The sequence below is a fragment of the Mastigoproctus giganteus genome, chromosome 7, assembly GCF_048544385.1.
Source record: "Mastigoproctus giganteus isolate SK-2022 chromosome 7, ASM4854438v1, whole genome shotgun sequence".
Lineage (NCBI taxonomy): Eukaryota > Metazoa > Arthropoda > Arachnida > Uropygi > Thelyphonidae > Mastigoproctus > Mastigoproctus giganteus.
The window spans coordinates 71,168,613-71,184,415 of NC_143581.1; the positions used below are offsets into that span (position 1 = coordinate 71,168,613).

Genomic DNA, 15,803 nt, shown 5'->3' on the forward strand with positions numbered 1-15,803 from the left:
AGATATTCGAGAAGTTGAAGCTGATTGATCAGGGCAAGGTTTCTCAAAATGGAAAGTGGAATGCAATGTGCTATCATTGGTAAAACTATGGATAGGATTGCCAGTCGATGGAAGAAGGTCATTGATATACAAGAGGAAAAGAGTGGGGGAAAGAACTGAGCCATGGAGATCACCAGCATTAATGGAGAAGTTAGAAGACAGAGAGCCATCTACTGTCACCCTCAGTGAGCAATCAGAGAGAAAACTGGATAACTAATTACAAAAAATGGTTGGCAAACCATAAGATGCAAGCTGGTTTAGATGACCCTTATGCCAAACGTGATCAAAAGCCTTTGAGAAGTCTAGAGCAACTTTTTGTGTTTCACCGAACTTTTCCATTGAATTTGTCCATAAATGGGTAACATAAGCCAGAATATCACCAGTGGATCGATACTAACGGAATCCATACTGGTGATCGTTGATCAGACGGAAGGTTTCTAGGTAGTTTAAGAGTTGGCTGTTAATTAATTTCTCCATTACTTTAGAAAGAGTAGAAGCAATTGCAATAGGATGATAATTGGATGGCCAAAAAACAGGAGTACGTTCTTTGTGGCAAAGAACAGGAGTACGTTCAGGGGCAAGCTTTGAGAACAAGTGGAGAAATACCATTGGGAACTGGAGCTTTCTTAGCATCAAGATTTGTCAAAATCCTTCTGACATCCTTTTGGCGGTAGACCACAGGAGGCATTGAATGGAGCTTGTTGGGAATGGTGGGAGGTGTTTTACCAAGATCATTAATACATGAGTTGGAAGAAAAATGGGATGCAACAGGTCAGCTTTATCCTTGGCTGAAGTGACAACAGAACCATCTGGTTTGGACAGAAGTGGGAGCAGAGATGGGCAAAAGTTGCGGCCAATTGCTTTGGCAAGAGACCAGAATGCTCGGCTACCATTAGGGCAAGAAGAAAGTTTTCTGCTCTTAGCCTGTTCAAAATCTAGTTTGGACTGATTAATAACTGCTTTACAATTGTTGCGAGCTTTGGTGTAGGCAGAAAATGAAACTGAAGAATTGGAAACAAGCCAATTACGATATGCAACATTCTTCTCTTCAACGGCCTTAGCAAATTTATTGAAAAAGCAAGGTTTGGATAAAGGACAAGATTTTAAAGTGGAGCATGGGATAAAGAATTCCATTCCTACAAGAATAATTTCACTGGCAAGATCTGAACAAAAGTTGACATCAGAAGTTTTGAAACAGTAGTCCAACCAAGGAAAAGAAGAAAAGAAATCTCGCAGGTCATCCATTTTGCATTCTTGTAATGCCAAACAACACGGAGTTGGGAATAGCCATGAGATAAAGGCTCCATTGGAAAAGAGACAACACCAAGTTGTGATCTGAAGTGCCTAAAGGACCACTCACTTTGACCGTGTACTTAGAATGGTTGTTTGTGAGAAAGAGATCAAGCGTGTTGGCTGTATGGTTAGGATTGTCTGGTATTCTTGTAGGTAAATGAACAATCTGTGCAAGGTCATTAGTAATTGCAAAAGCCTCAATATGTTGCCCAGCTTGGTCGGTGTGACTATAAAACGGAAGCCAGCCAGAGTTGTGAACATTAAAATCACCAAAGAAAATTACCTCACTGTTAGGAAAGTTGGACTGGAGTAAGTCAAGTTGCTAAGAGGGGAAGTCATAGAGCTCCAAGTGATTAGTGGAGTTGGGAGAATGGTAGAGGCAACAGATGAATTTGGCAGAATGAGGTAGAGATTTTAAGCCAGAGGAGATTTCAAAATTACCAAGTCTCTGACAGGGAATATCAGAACGGTGCACAAGTACCACCTTTGAGGCAAAAGGAATCATACAGCGAATAATTTGGGCATCTGAGATGAGCAGTAGTTGAATCAACCAATAACTGATTTTCTGTCAGAAAAAGTACATGGGGTTTGGCAGACTGCAAGTGGAAATTGACATCATTGAGATTAGAATTGAGACTACGTATATTTGTGAAATGAATTAGGAAGTGTTTGGGAGGTTTAGATCTTTTCACAGATAAGCTCACTCTATTAGTTTTACAATTCATGGTGTATTCAATAATAAGAAAAAGTGTGTGTGTTCGGGGGGGGGAATGCTGTATGAAGTAATGCAATTTTTGGATATGGTGTACACATGGTAAGAATATAATCCTTGACATAACATGGCCTCGGCAATGCCCTCCGCATACACACTACTCCAACTCTCTCCAGTCGCTGTCTAGCAGAGTAGAGGTAGCAAGATTATACACTGGCTGATCTGGAAGCCTCCTAAAGAGTTACCAATAGGTTCAGTCCAGTGTACTAACTAGCAGCTGGCCTGCGAACACTGTTTTAGAGCTGTACCCTCGAAATGTAAGGAAGATTGGATCTCGCCATGATGTCCATCATAACTTCAAAAGTCATCAGTCATACTTCATGATGGAAGTGATGGGGAAGGGTTATCTGGAACTTAGCTGTGGAGAATAAACATGGGTTCCACCACTTTAAGCCTCCAATAAGCAAAGTGGTGGTATTGCATCGGTTGATGAGAGTCATCTACCACCTAGTAGATGTATCTTGATTCCCAACAAAGTGAATTTATCCTAAAGGAAAATTAATTAAATGTGGAAAACTCACCTAATGGTGTCTAAACTACTTTTATTCCACTTAATTATAATTTTATAAGTATTGTAGAAGTGTTTTATTTTAGACAACATTAGCTGACGGTTATTAATCTGAGAACATATTGAATGGCACATTGTCAAGGGTGGCAGTATTCAATATATCTAAACCATAATTAACAAAGCTGTCAGTTACCTTGGCTATAGCTAGTCCAGATTTTGGCTTCATTGTCAGCCATATATCACAAAATGACTACATATTTTACTATATAATTTTAGAGCTTACTGGCAAAAAATAGCTAATCCAATGGACAACACCAATTTATGATCAATTTATCCAGCTATAAACTATACCATTCTTTAAGGAAAGTGGAAACCAGCAAATATTAAAAAAAGGAGAACAAAGGTAGGAGGAGAATAGCAATAGAGTCTTGCACCTCTTCAAATAATCTAATATATTGCAAGGTGTAATAATAAGAATCAGTTTTTCAAAGGCTATCAGAGAAGGAACAGTGATAATTATTATATTCAAAGAACAGGGAGAATAACAACCTGACCCACTAGAGGGCATTCTGGTAATTTAGGAAGTGCAAATAATATCAGGTGTGAAAACCCTAGAACTTGGCAAGTCCTGCCAATTTGTTAACAAGGGGCTTGCTCATAAAGAATATCAGCTATGATCATATCCGGTTAAAACAGTGTGTTAAATTTTATGAAACTAAGTTTTTTAATGAAGGGCTTGGATAATCCCCAAAAATTTAATGAGGTGCTTGCACAAATACCTCATTAAATTTTTGTATAAACCAAAACTAATAAGGCTGCCTTTGTTTCTTTCAACAGGTTGTGTAATAGAGCTCATTTAAATTTTGTTTAAAGGTGGCAGATCTTTAAGAAGAAGACAGCAGTAAAATACCTCTTTCAGGATATCCTAAGACATAAGATAATGAAGTGACACACATTATTTGTTTTAAACAAAGAGTAATTAATTATTAATAGCAAAGAACACAAATTATCATAGAAATAAACAAGAGAAATGGTAGATATGTCAGAATCAAAATTCCTAAATTCCTTCTTCAGTAATATTACAGGGAACTGAACTACATGAGAAAGTTCTAAAAATACTTACAATTTCAAATATCATTTGTAAAGAGTGTTAAAGTTAAACCAAGAATTAAGGTTATTCTTTGGGACACTTCTGCTACTCTCTCTGAGCTTATGTGACAAATTTCTTCTACTGTCCGAAATTATGTGACACATCTCTTGAATTTTCATTTAAATTTATATGTATTACTAAAACATTGTTAATTTATTTATTTTTAGTCTTTCTGCACTCTTGGAAATGGTCGGACCCAGTCTGCAACAGATACCTCAAAGTAGTACACCTCTTAATATGTGGGCAAAAACAATGCATCAGTTTTCAGGTTTCATGATGAACCAGGATAACTGTAAGTTTTATTATTAAAATTAATGTGTGCTTTCTCTCATAATTTATCTTTCCTAATAGAATCTTTGTTTTACTTGTTATTAAATAATAAAATAGTCTCAAATTCTCTTTATAAAGGAAATTAAGTAACAGTGGCACACTTCTTTATAATAAAATACATAAAAAGCATTGTGATACAGAATTTTCTCATTAGAACTATTGATTATTATGAACTGCACTCAGTTTTATTTTCAATATAATCATTATGAAATGTATGCAGCAAAAATTCACTGGAGAGAAAAAAAGTGTCCCCAAAACAGAAATTGAATATAGAAATGCATACACTTTTGAAATTACTTCAGTGCCTCTGTTGAAATATAACTCCTCAACCTTTACTTTATAAAACAAAATAAAGTTATTTTTATAAAAATTTTATTAGAATATTACTAAAAAAAAAGAGGAAGAAAATACATTTAGAAACTGGCAAGTGCTTTCTTTATATTAGATCATCCAAAAAAATATTTTCAGAAATTTATTAATCAAATTCAGGTATTGGCACAAGAACACCAAGTGGAAATTTATTCCACCAATAAGGTACTCTCTGGCTGAATGTGAATTATTGCATATCTGATCTGTAACTATCATTTTTTAAAATTTAATTCATTTCCCCTTTTGTTTGTCATCTGAGAAAAAGTCAAGCTTTCGTCAGCATTTACTTTACTTAACCATTTTAAAAACTTGTTCAATGCAATTAATTCACCATACAGATGCCTATTTTCCAGATTTTACAATTTACGGAACTTCAGTCTTTTTTGCTTTGAATATTCTTTTTCTCACAACTAAGTTCATTGCTCACCTCTGCACTTTCTTCAACAGATCTATGTCCTTTCTAAAATGAATTTCCAGACTTGTTTACTAATATTACTTTAACTATTGCTTAATACAATGGGATAATCACCTCTTTATTTCTAATGGTAAAGTTTTCATGACAGAACTATCTATCTAATTATCTAGATCTTGAAATTACATGTCCTAATTAAAGTCATTGACCACCCTCTCTACCTTTGTGTCATCGGCAAACTTATTTGCATGCAGTTCCGTTTTTTTGTGACCTCATAATAGCTAATCATTTGGTCAGATGTGATCTCCCTCTAACAAATCCATGCTATGATTACCCTTTGGTTCCACTCATATCAAGGTGATCTTCAATTACTTCTTTAACTATTGACTCCATTATTTTCCCTGATATAATGATCAAGCTGGAACCTCCCCTGAATCCAAGGACTCTCAGTATTATGTATGTAATAATACTGAGATTAGTTATAATACTGATTTTATACTCAGTATTACATCTTTTGCTACTTCTTTTAATATAACTGGAAAGCTTCCATCAGCCCTGGGTGCTTTGTTCACTTTTATTTACAGAACTTTCTCTTCCAGCCTCCTTTTAGTAATCATAAAATCATTTAACTCCCAGTCAATATTTAATGTTTGCTAGCCCCACCCTAAAAGTTATTATAATAGCTTTCCTCCTTCTACTATTAACATAAGCAAAGAATTCAATGCTACTTTTCTTTGAACTCTTCACCACTGACTTCTCATAACCTGCTTTAGTATACCTAAAGTATACCGGTGGCGGATCCAGAAAAAAAAATGACAGGAGAGGCACCATTTGTGATGGGGTCACCATTTTGTGCATTGTTTGTGCACAAACAAGGCACAAAATAATGCACAGAACAAAACAAATATGGCACTCAAATATAATGCAACTGGCAGACACAGGCACACAGCTAAAGTCTGAATTACTTTGAAGTAATGCATGACCAAACAGCATGATGCCTCAAACTACAATGGCGATCACATCAACATTAGAGTTTCCAACTGTAGTCAGTCGAAAATAGCTGAACCACAATGCAAAAATAGATAAAATCCTATGTTAACAATGAAAACAAAATTTTTTTTTTGTAGCTAAAGGAATTTAAACGATTGTTGTATATTCTCCAAAAAATGATGGGGGGGGGGGAAATGTGCCCAGTGTCCCTACTCTGAATCCACTTATGCCTAGTCCTGTAAATAACTTGTTTCCAAATTAAGTTATTCAGATTGCTATGTGTACCAGCCATCTGAATAACTCGATTGGTTAATTAATTCTTACCATAGGAGTCTGGAAATTTATAATCATCTCATGCATTTTTCTTCTCTGCAATTAAATAACCTTGGTCTTCACAGATTTTGATGTTTTCAAAATTCATGGTGCATCTGGGTGTACTTTTAGTGCTAATAAAAATCCAAACCATTTTTGCCTATTATATGCAGCTTTTTTTACAAACAATAAGAATTATTTTCTTAACTGTTCATTCCATGTATACACATATCGTGTATACATGGAATACATCATATCATGTATACATGGTATACATGGAATACATCCTAAATACATACTACATCCTTTGTGACTGACAGTATAGACATGCTTATAAATGTTTAAACATGTTGCAACCTGCAGATCAGGTAGCTATATAAACCTGAAAAATCTGCATTCAGTTGTTTTCTGGTGCAGTCATGCTAACTAGTATCTGCTTCTAATGTGATTTTCATAGTCTGTGTCATTGTCAATGGCAACTTGTAGTTGTGTGAACAATCCAAATACATTTTATTACATTTGCAGTAATTATGTTATGGCAGAAAGGCAGGATATATCATCATTTGGGAAAAATGTATATGGCATATAATTTGAAATTAAATTAGATTACCAAGATAAAAGTTGGGTTCCCAATAAAGTTGGCTGTATATTTGTGGAGGACTTGTGGTTGTAGAAATATGGTAAAATGAAAGCCGTGACATTTGCCATTCACATGGCATGGAAGAAACCTCAAGATATTATTATTGACTACTATTTTTATTCCATAAATGTACCAGGTTATAATGGGAAGAACAAGCAGAGCATCGTGCATCTCAACAACATTACTTCAGCCATTGTAAGACCAATGGACCTGAACTATCAGTACCACCTTCACCAGTTGGATCATGGTGTGGAAAATGCCTTGATTTCTGTGAGTGAGATAGATGAGCAAGAATTAAATGTTGAGAAAGGAAAGTGTGGCCACCAAGACAGTCTCTGATACCAGGTTCGAAGAAAATTAAAGACAGTCCACTAGTAAATTGCAACAAACTGCTGTTACCTCCTTTTGCCTATAAAGCTGAGTTTAATGAAACAGTTCACCCAAGCCTTGAATAAAAAAGGAAATTGTTTTAAGTATGTTTGCACTAAATTCCATGCAAAAAAATCAGAGCAGAAATTTTTGTTGGACCTCAAATCCAAGCTGCTGCTAAACTCTGTATTTGAAGAATCCATGAACCAAAGTGAAAGAGATGCTTGGACTGTCTTTAAAAATGTAGCATTCAATTTTTTGGGAAATAATAAACACCCAGATTATGAGACGATTGTGAGTAACATGCTGGAGAAGTTCAGAAAACTAGGCTGCAGTATGACTGTTAAAGGTACATTTCTTGTTGCACTCTTATCTCAACTGTTTCCCTAAAAGTTTAGGTAGTTTTAGGTAATTAAAGTGAATCACATAGGAAAATATTCCATCAGGATATGAAAGAAATGGAAAAAAGTACCAAAGGGAATGGCAATAGGATGGCTAATTACTGCTGGATACTAAAAAGAGGAAAAGCTACCCGAAACTAGCTGCCCAAGGAAGTCAAAAAGGTCAAGTTTAACTCAGTATAGTGTATAAGAATTCCAGTTTGGGGCATATATGCTTCATAAGAGGATGTAGCCTTTGATATTTATGTTTTTACATATTTTTATCAGTATTTTTATATAAAAATAACCTGTTTGTGAAATCTATAAAAATACAAAATGATAGAGCAAATTTCAACTTTTGAAATTTCCATTAAAAATGGAAGTTAAGGTTTTTAACATCAGATAATAAAATCAGAGAAGTTTTCTTAAAATACAGACCAGTATAATCAGTGTCCATATGACATTCGTTTTGGTCTACACCTTGAACAGCATCTCTTAGCTGGTATAAGAAACTTAATAATCTCTTGATTACCTCAATGATACTTCTCTTTTGGCATTTTCATATTTTAACAAACTCAGTTGGTCCTAAAGTGATTTAAAGAAGGTGTGACCCCATTACAATCACCTTTGCAAAAACAAAATTCTTTCCAGTTACCCTTTTAAATATGATATTAAAAACACTATAATCACTTCTTCCTAGTGGTTCCTTTACTTGAAGATCCTTAATACTTTATGGTTGGATCGCTATTGATATCACTATAGATAAAGAATATTGCTTTTTCTTGTGGCCTCTCTAATATGTAGGTATAGAAATAGAAAGCAATCATCTGGCTAACTGAGAAATTTTCTGCTACTGAGTGAGCTGCAGACTTGAGTTCCAATCAATAATTGGAATATTAAAATTTCCCATGATAAGGCATTCTGATTTATTGGCATTTTATTTATCTGTATAGTTTATACTCATCATTGCCATTTAGGTAGTAATATACTTAGTCTCGTTTATAATTTTTAATATGTGCTTTTGAACCAAAAGCATGCCCTCATCCCTGTCCTGTCTGACCTTTCTATATGCTGGTCATTGTACCTGCTTTTTTATGGCCTGCTTTTTTGTGTCCTTCCACAATATTCATTGATTTTTTTTTTTTTTTGATTAAAGAGGCTGCAAGATTAACAGATATGCAGGGTCCTTCCTTATCCTTTTGAGAGTACCAATGTTTATTAATTTATATCTAGCAGTCCTAAAGATACGAATGCTGTTTGATTCTATGCTAATCTGTAGGATGCAGACAGTCATATCCATAGCTGCTGTCGCTTCACTAAGTAGCTTGCCACACTTTTATTTCTGATATGTTGTAGAAAATAACTATACAGGAGATTAGAATTGTTGTCCATCCACCTATGCCAGCCATTATTCCACCTTTTTACTTGATAGTTTTGCAAATTTCCTCTTTATATATATTTGCTTTCTTTTCCAGTATTGAGGAGGCATGAACTGCATTAAATTGGTATTCTGTTCTATAAGTACTCCTCATGTTTCCTCCATTCAGCTAGTAGATCATCCCAAAGTCTCCACTACTTTTTTTTGCAAGAGTTTATATTTTTCTACATATTTCCCTGAAATAAACACAACACCCAGATTGTTACAGGGACATGGTATTTCAATTTACTGGCTGTTTTTGAGATAAAAACTATCAGCTGCTAACTACTATTCCCTAAGGTTACCCATTTCTTCTGGTTTGTTTGTTTGTTATTTGGTTTTTAGGAACATAAGCAACTAAGGCCATATTGCTCCGGGGATATGCAGTGGTTATTCCCTGACCTTTCCGCATTCTCTGTATTTGGTGGGCATGGGCTCAAACCCCGGTCTAATCAAGAAGCGTGTGCTATGCACTGCTGCTCCTGCCTACCTGGCTATGGAGGTGCAGATTTCTTCTGGTACACCTCTTTGCAATCCCCCACTAAAATTCCAACCATAGAATTTTGGTGTTGGGGATAGATAGATTATATAGAGGTGCATATAAAAACTATACCAACGGTGGTTTTTCATGCATTTTCATACTATTCCATATTTTTGTGGAACAGTGTGAAAAGCCCAATGCCACACTGCGGTATAAATTTCCGCAATGTGGCATTGGGGACAAGTTTCTGCTATGGATAAAGTAACTGTTGAGCAGAAAAAGAAGGTGGTTATAAAACTAGGCTATCCTAAGGATAGATTTTTATTTATTTTTTTTTTTAGTCAGTACAGTTGATTCCCATATTTGAAATGCTTGCTAGTATGTTCTTGACTTGTACAGCTGCCAATTTGAATAACACTGCTTTTATTATAAATAGAGCTTCACATTAAAGGAAAGGAACACAATAAAGTTTCACTTCTAATTTCTGATTAATTTGCATAATTTAAAAATATTTTGAATTGATAAATCATTAGTATTAACAAACAATAATTGTTTTTTATAACAACAATAATTTTTTTATATTATTTGCATAAATTAAAGCATTTGACTCTGTCTTGCATAAGAATTACTCTATAAGCTGGAACATGGTATTACTAGTAAACTCAACAGATAGATGGGATGGCTGCAGGACATTTGTGAGAACTATGCCTAGGCAGTACCTAAGCATTCCCCTGTAAACTGCCACTGTGCTCTGTGATGTTCAGCACACTCTGCACAGTTAGCCATGTATATCATGTTATTTTCATATTAAAGTGTTATGTTGTATGGCATCCAGAAAGCTGCAATCAAGTTCAGATAAAGTACAAATTAAATTTAGTAGATAGCCTGGCTTCATGTGCCAGAAGCAGGAGTCAGTAAGCTGCTTTCCAATCGAAGTAAGGACAGCCCACATTGTGAAAAGAAAAGGTGATGGGGGGGGGGGGTTTGGTTTACTGCAGAAAAGCATGGCAATTCATTCTTGAACAGGCAGTTCATTCTTGTATCCTCAAGAATGAACTGCCTGTTCTCATTAATATAAGTATATGGGGTGAACAATAGGAGACAGAAAGAGAGGGGAAGTGGGAACTGGAACTCCAACTAATGCACTGGTGCTGCCCTAATTAAATGGGGGGACACTGCGAATATATTTTGTGGTGTGTGTGTGTTTCTCCATCTGAGAACATATACAGCATTTTTCCATTCATTCATCTTTAACATTTGCTTACATATAAGTAGTCCCATTCACTCAAATCTTTACACCTATCTTGTGCACACATTGACATGATTACCTTGCATGCCTTCCATCTAAATTATCCATTTAATCTTCTACCACAGTATAAATTTGTTCATTCATTCCTTTAGTTCTATATGATTAGTCCAGTTACTGTTCGGTTGTTCCAGTGGTAAAAAGGTAGAGCATTGTGATTAATGGTTAATCTTCAGATTGGGCTAGTATTAGAAGTGGAGCTCTTCAAGGACTAGTGCAGGGACTATTGTTGTTTCTGATTTTTTCTTAAATGACATTGATGAGAACTGCGGAATTACTTAACAAGTACAGGTCAGTGTTGAAAAAAAACCAAGAGTTTGGGTGGAATTTGAAAGTGTTTGCATTTTTTGCCCAGACATCATATGAGGGAGTATATGATGAGAGTCTTGCCAAACAATTTGGCACTGGAGAGATTGTGCAAGGCTCATGGGGTAGAATTTTTCTCAGCATAGTCTGTGTTTGTTAACAGGAGACTGTGCTTCTACAGGGATAGGTTACATTTAAATAGAAAGGGGGAAAGAATATTTGCCGATGCTATTGAGGCAATGATAGGTGTGTCAGAATACACAGACTAATAGATTAACAGTAGCTACAGTAGCATAGTCTGTGTTTGTTAACAGGAGACTGTGCTTCTACAGGGATGGGATACATTTAAATAGAAAGGGTGAAAGAATATTTGCTGATGCTATTGAGGCAATGATAGGTGCATCAGAAAACTACTAGCTTGAGGGGGATACACTGACTAATAGATTAACAGTAGCTACAGACAGAAGTGAAAGGGATTCTTGCATTGCTTCTATTGGAACGAGCAGCAGCCTGGAAAACAAGATGCTGGGGATTTCAAGGACTATTGGGAGTCATCGTGGAACAAGTAAATACATGAACTGTGCTAGGGTAACTAAAAGTAAGAACAAGTGCATGCATTAATTTAAACTACCATGCCCCGAACTAGAGCAGCAAAGCAACGGGCACAAAGTGGCAGGAGTGTTGTGACTCGGGGGAGAACTGAGGGGGGCGATTCTCCAACGCGTCACAGCCTAAAAAAATGTGCAACTTGTGAAATGTTTGCCGAACTCTCTGGAACGGAACATGATATTGCCATGGGGGATGTCTTTGTGTGTGCGCGATGTAAGGAGTGTAAGGAAATCAGGCGACAACTCATTGTTGTTATGGGCCTATATGAGAGTTTGAAGGACAGGGTGGATGCCCTCGAAGGAAATAAATTGAGGGGCCCATCAAGCTCTCAGCTGCCCACATCAACGCCAGAGCTTGCACTTGGTCATCACGCAACACAGCGGCAACCCCCAAGGCAGAATGCGCTGGTCCCACAGGAACTATTAGTTGTTGGTGACTCTATTGTCAGGGAAACGGGGAACATGCTATGTAAAAAGGATAGGTGGAACAGGACCAGGGTATGTCTGCCAGGGGCAAAGGTTGATGACGTTGTAGAGCGGATATCATCTTTCAAGGGCACAAAAGGTGATATAGTTGTACACGTTGGCACTAATGATATTAAGAGTAGGAGACCGGCAGAATTACTCAACAAGTACAGGTCACTGTTGAAAAAAAGCCGAGAATTAGGGTTGCATTTGAAAGTGTCTGCAATTCTGCCCAGACACGATAGGAGGGAGTATATGATGAGAGCCTTGTCGATCAATTCGGCCCTGGAAAGATTGTGCAAGGCTCAAGGGGTAGAATTTTTTTCAGCCTGGACTGTACTTGTTAACAGGAGAGATTGCTTCTACAGGGATGGGATACACTTAAATAGAAAGGGTGCAAGAATATTTGCTGATGCTATCGAGGCAGTGTTAGGTGGGTCGGAAAACTGCTAGCTTGGGGGGATACAAAGACTAATAGTTTAACAGTAACCGCAGGCAGAGGTGAAGGTGATTCTTGCACAACTTCTATTAGAATAAGAAGCGACCTGGAGCGAGGGGTGTTGGGGGTTTCAGGGACGGATGGCAGTCATCCTGGAATAGTTGGGTATATGGGATGTGTTAGGGTAACAAGGAATAGGCATAGGAGCATGTATGCTTGCATGTATACCAATGCTAGAAGTATAGTAAATAAATTTGATGAATTTGAAGTGTTGGTCAAGACATCAAAGGCGGTGATTTTTTTTTTTTTTTTTTTTTTGATTTGATAGTTGTTGGCGCATCGGCTTCTGTGGCCATATTGCACCTCCCAAGGTTTTTGCAGTACTTTGATCCAAGCCCGAGGCGGGAATCGAACCCGCGACCTTTGGGTTGCCGGGCAGGTACTTTACCCACTCTGCTAGCCCGGTCGGCTATCAAAGGCGGATATTGTTGGGATAGCAGAGACGTGGTGTCACAAAGATATAAGGAATGCAGAACTGGAATTTGGGGAGTACAATGTGTACAGAAAGGATAGACAGGACAGAAAGGGAGGAGGTGTTATGCTGTTAATTAAGAAAAACATAAAATCAAAAGAAGTGCATCCAGTTGATATAGATGGACAGTGCACTGTTGAGTCAGTTTGGTGTGACATAAGCACTGCAAAAGCAAAGATAAGAGTAGGAGTGTGTTATAGGCCTAATGACTCGAATGAGTACAATGAACAATTGTACAGAGAAATAGAGTGGGCCAGTAAATCAGAATGTCTTATAATGGGGGATTTTAACTTCCCAGATATTGACTGGAACTTGTGGGTTGGTCACTCACACACTAGTCAGACTTTTGTGGATTTATTGGATGATTGTTTTCTGCAGCAGCATGTTCGAGAGGCAACCAGAGAAAGTAATACTCTTGATCTGGTTATCAGCAGTGATCATTCGTGTATTAAGAATTTGCAGATAAAGAACCACTAGGTGGCAGTGATCACAGTGTGCTGAAGTGGGATTTACTCAAAGAGGTAACTACCATCAGGGGTAAAGGAAAGGGTTTTTGCTTCCGTAAAGGGGAGTACTGTGGTCTCAGACAGTTTTTAAATTCTGTACAGTGGGATCGACTGACGATGTTACAAACAGTAAATTCTAAGTGGGAAGCATTCAAGGAATTAATCGTGGAAGCTACTAGACTTTTCATACCGATGAAGAAATATTGTTCAAGGTTTAGGTTATCAAATGAACTAATGAGACTCGTGACAGAGAAGAAAAATGCATGGGATGCATATAAATTATCAGGCGACGCAGAAGCCTGTAGCAGATATAAGCTAGTCTGTAATCAGGTCACAAAGGAGGTTCGGCAGGCAAAGGCGGATTACGAGAAATCTTTGGCAAAAGATGCTAAGAAAAACAGCAAGGATTTCTTTACTTATATAAACTCTAAAAGGAAGGGGCTGAATATGATTGGTCCACTTGACATCGATGGTTCGACTGTTGATGATCCTGCTCAGATAGCAAACAAACTGAATGAGTATTTTGCATCTACATTCACACGTGAGGAATCATTACAGTTTGAAAATGGAAGAAGGTTATCAAATTGTAGCAGTGTGCTTAATGATTTTGTAATAACTGAGAGCAAAGTGGAGGAGAAATTGTTGAAGTTAAACATAAGAAAGGCACCTGGGGCGGATGGGATCTATCCAGTTATATTAAAGGAGGCGGCAAAGCAACTAAGCAAACCCTTAGCCATAATTATGAGAGCATCCTTGGATTCAGGGGAGGTTCCCACGGACTGGAGATGTGCAAATGTATCCCCAATTCACAAAGGAGGTTCGAAGGGTGACACGAATAATTACAGACCAGTTAGTTTAACTTCTGTTCCGGGTAAAATAATGGAGTCACTGGTTAAAGATGCATTGCAGGATCATCTAGACAAGACTGCAGCAATAATTCAGACACAGCATGGGTTTGTTAAGGGAAAGTCTTGTCTGACAAATTTGATTGGTTATTATGATGTGGTCACAAAGAAACTGGATGCAAAAAATAATTTTGATATCATATACTTGGATTTCAGGAAAGCTTTTGACACTGTTGCGCATGGAAGACTACTGTACAAATTGGAGCAGAATGGTATTAAGGGTAAGTTGCTACAATGGATAAAAGGATGGTTAAGTGGGAGAAGACAGAGGGTGGTAATCAATGGGTGCTGCTCTTCGTGGACTAATGTTATTAGTGGAGTCCCACAGGGTTCGGTGTTGGGTCCACTGTTGTTTTGTATATTTATCAATGATATTGATGAAGGTATATCAGGCTTAATGTCGAAGTTTGCAGATGACACGAAGGTTGGCAGGGTTGTTAATGACAGTAATGGCAGTGTGCTACTGCAACAGGATCTAGATAATTTGGGCAGATGGACTAAGAAGTGGCAACTGAAGTTTAACCTTGACAAATGCAAAGTACTGCATATGGGTAGAAGTAACCCCAGAGAAACGTACCAACTGTGTGGTACTACACTTAAGGTGGTAGAAAATGAAAAAGACCTGGGAGTAATTGTGCAGTCAGATATGAAGTTTTCTGAGCAATGCAGACAGGCTGCCAGGGCAGGTCATGGGGTTTTGTCAATGATATATAGGAATTTTGCTAGCAGGGAAAAGGAGGTGATTGTCCCTCTGTATAAGGCAATGGTCAGGCCACGCCTTGAGTACTGCGTACAGGTCTGGAGGCCTCATTTTAGGAAGGATGTAGATTTGCTTGAGCGTGTACAGAGAAGAGCAACACGATTGGTGAGGGGAATGAAGGGATCCTCTTACCAAGAGAGGCTTAAGTTCTGCAAATTGCAGTGGCTGGAGACTAGACACCTGCGCGGTGATCTGATTGAGGTCTATAAGGCCTTGAATGGGTTGAGCACGCTGAATTCTGATGGGATCCTCCCACTTGTTCAGAATACGAACCTACGGGGACATAAGTTCAAATTAAGAAAGGATAGATGTAAAATAGATGTGCGGAAATTTGCCTTTAGCCAGCGGGTGGTTAATTGCTGGAACAAACTTCCATCTGTCGTTGTGGAAGTTGATAGGTTAAATAAATTTAAGGAGGAACTGGACAGGCAATTGGAGGGTATGGTGTGATTTTTTTTTTTTTTGGCTGATGCTGCATAAGCTCCTACACTTGCTTTCTTGCATCAGGTGCCAT

At 37.5% G+C, this 15,803-nt stretch overlaps 1 protein-coding gene across 5 annotated transcripts in view; it reads left to right on the forward strand.

The window, feature by feature from the left end:
* LOC150082988 (uncharacterized) overlaps window positions 1-15,803 on the forward strand; it is a 1,785,507-nt gene that overhangs the window by 605,957 nt on the left and 1,163,747 nt on the right. For all 5 annotated transcript variants that reach the window (XM_090377722.1, XM_090377724.1, XM_090377725.1 and 2 more), the window contains one exon: window positions 3,930-4,054. In XM_090377722.1, coding sequence (XP_090233848.1) covers window positions 3,930-4,054 — 125 coding nt within the window. The remainder of the gene's footprint in view (window positions 1-3,929; window positions 4,055-15,803) is intronic.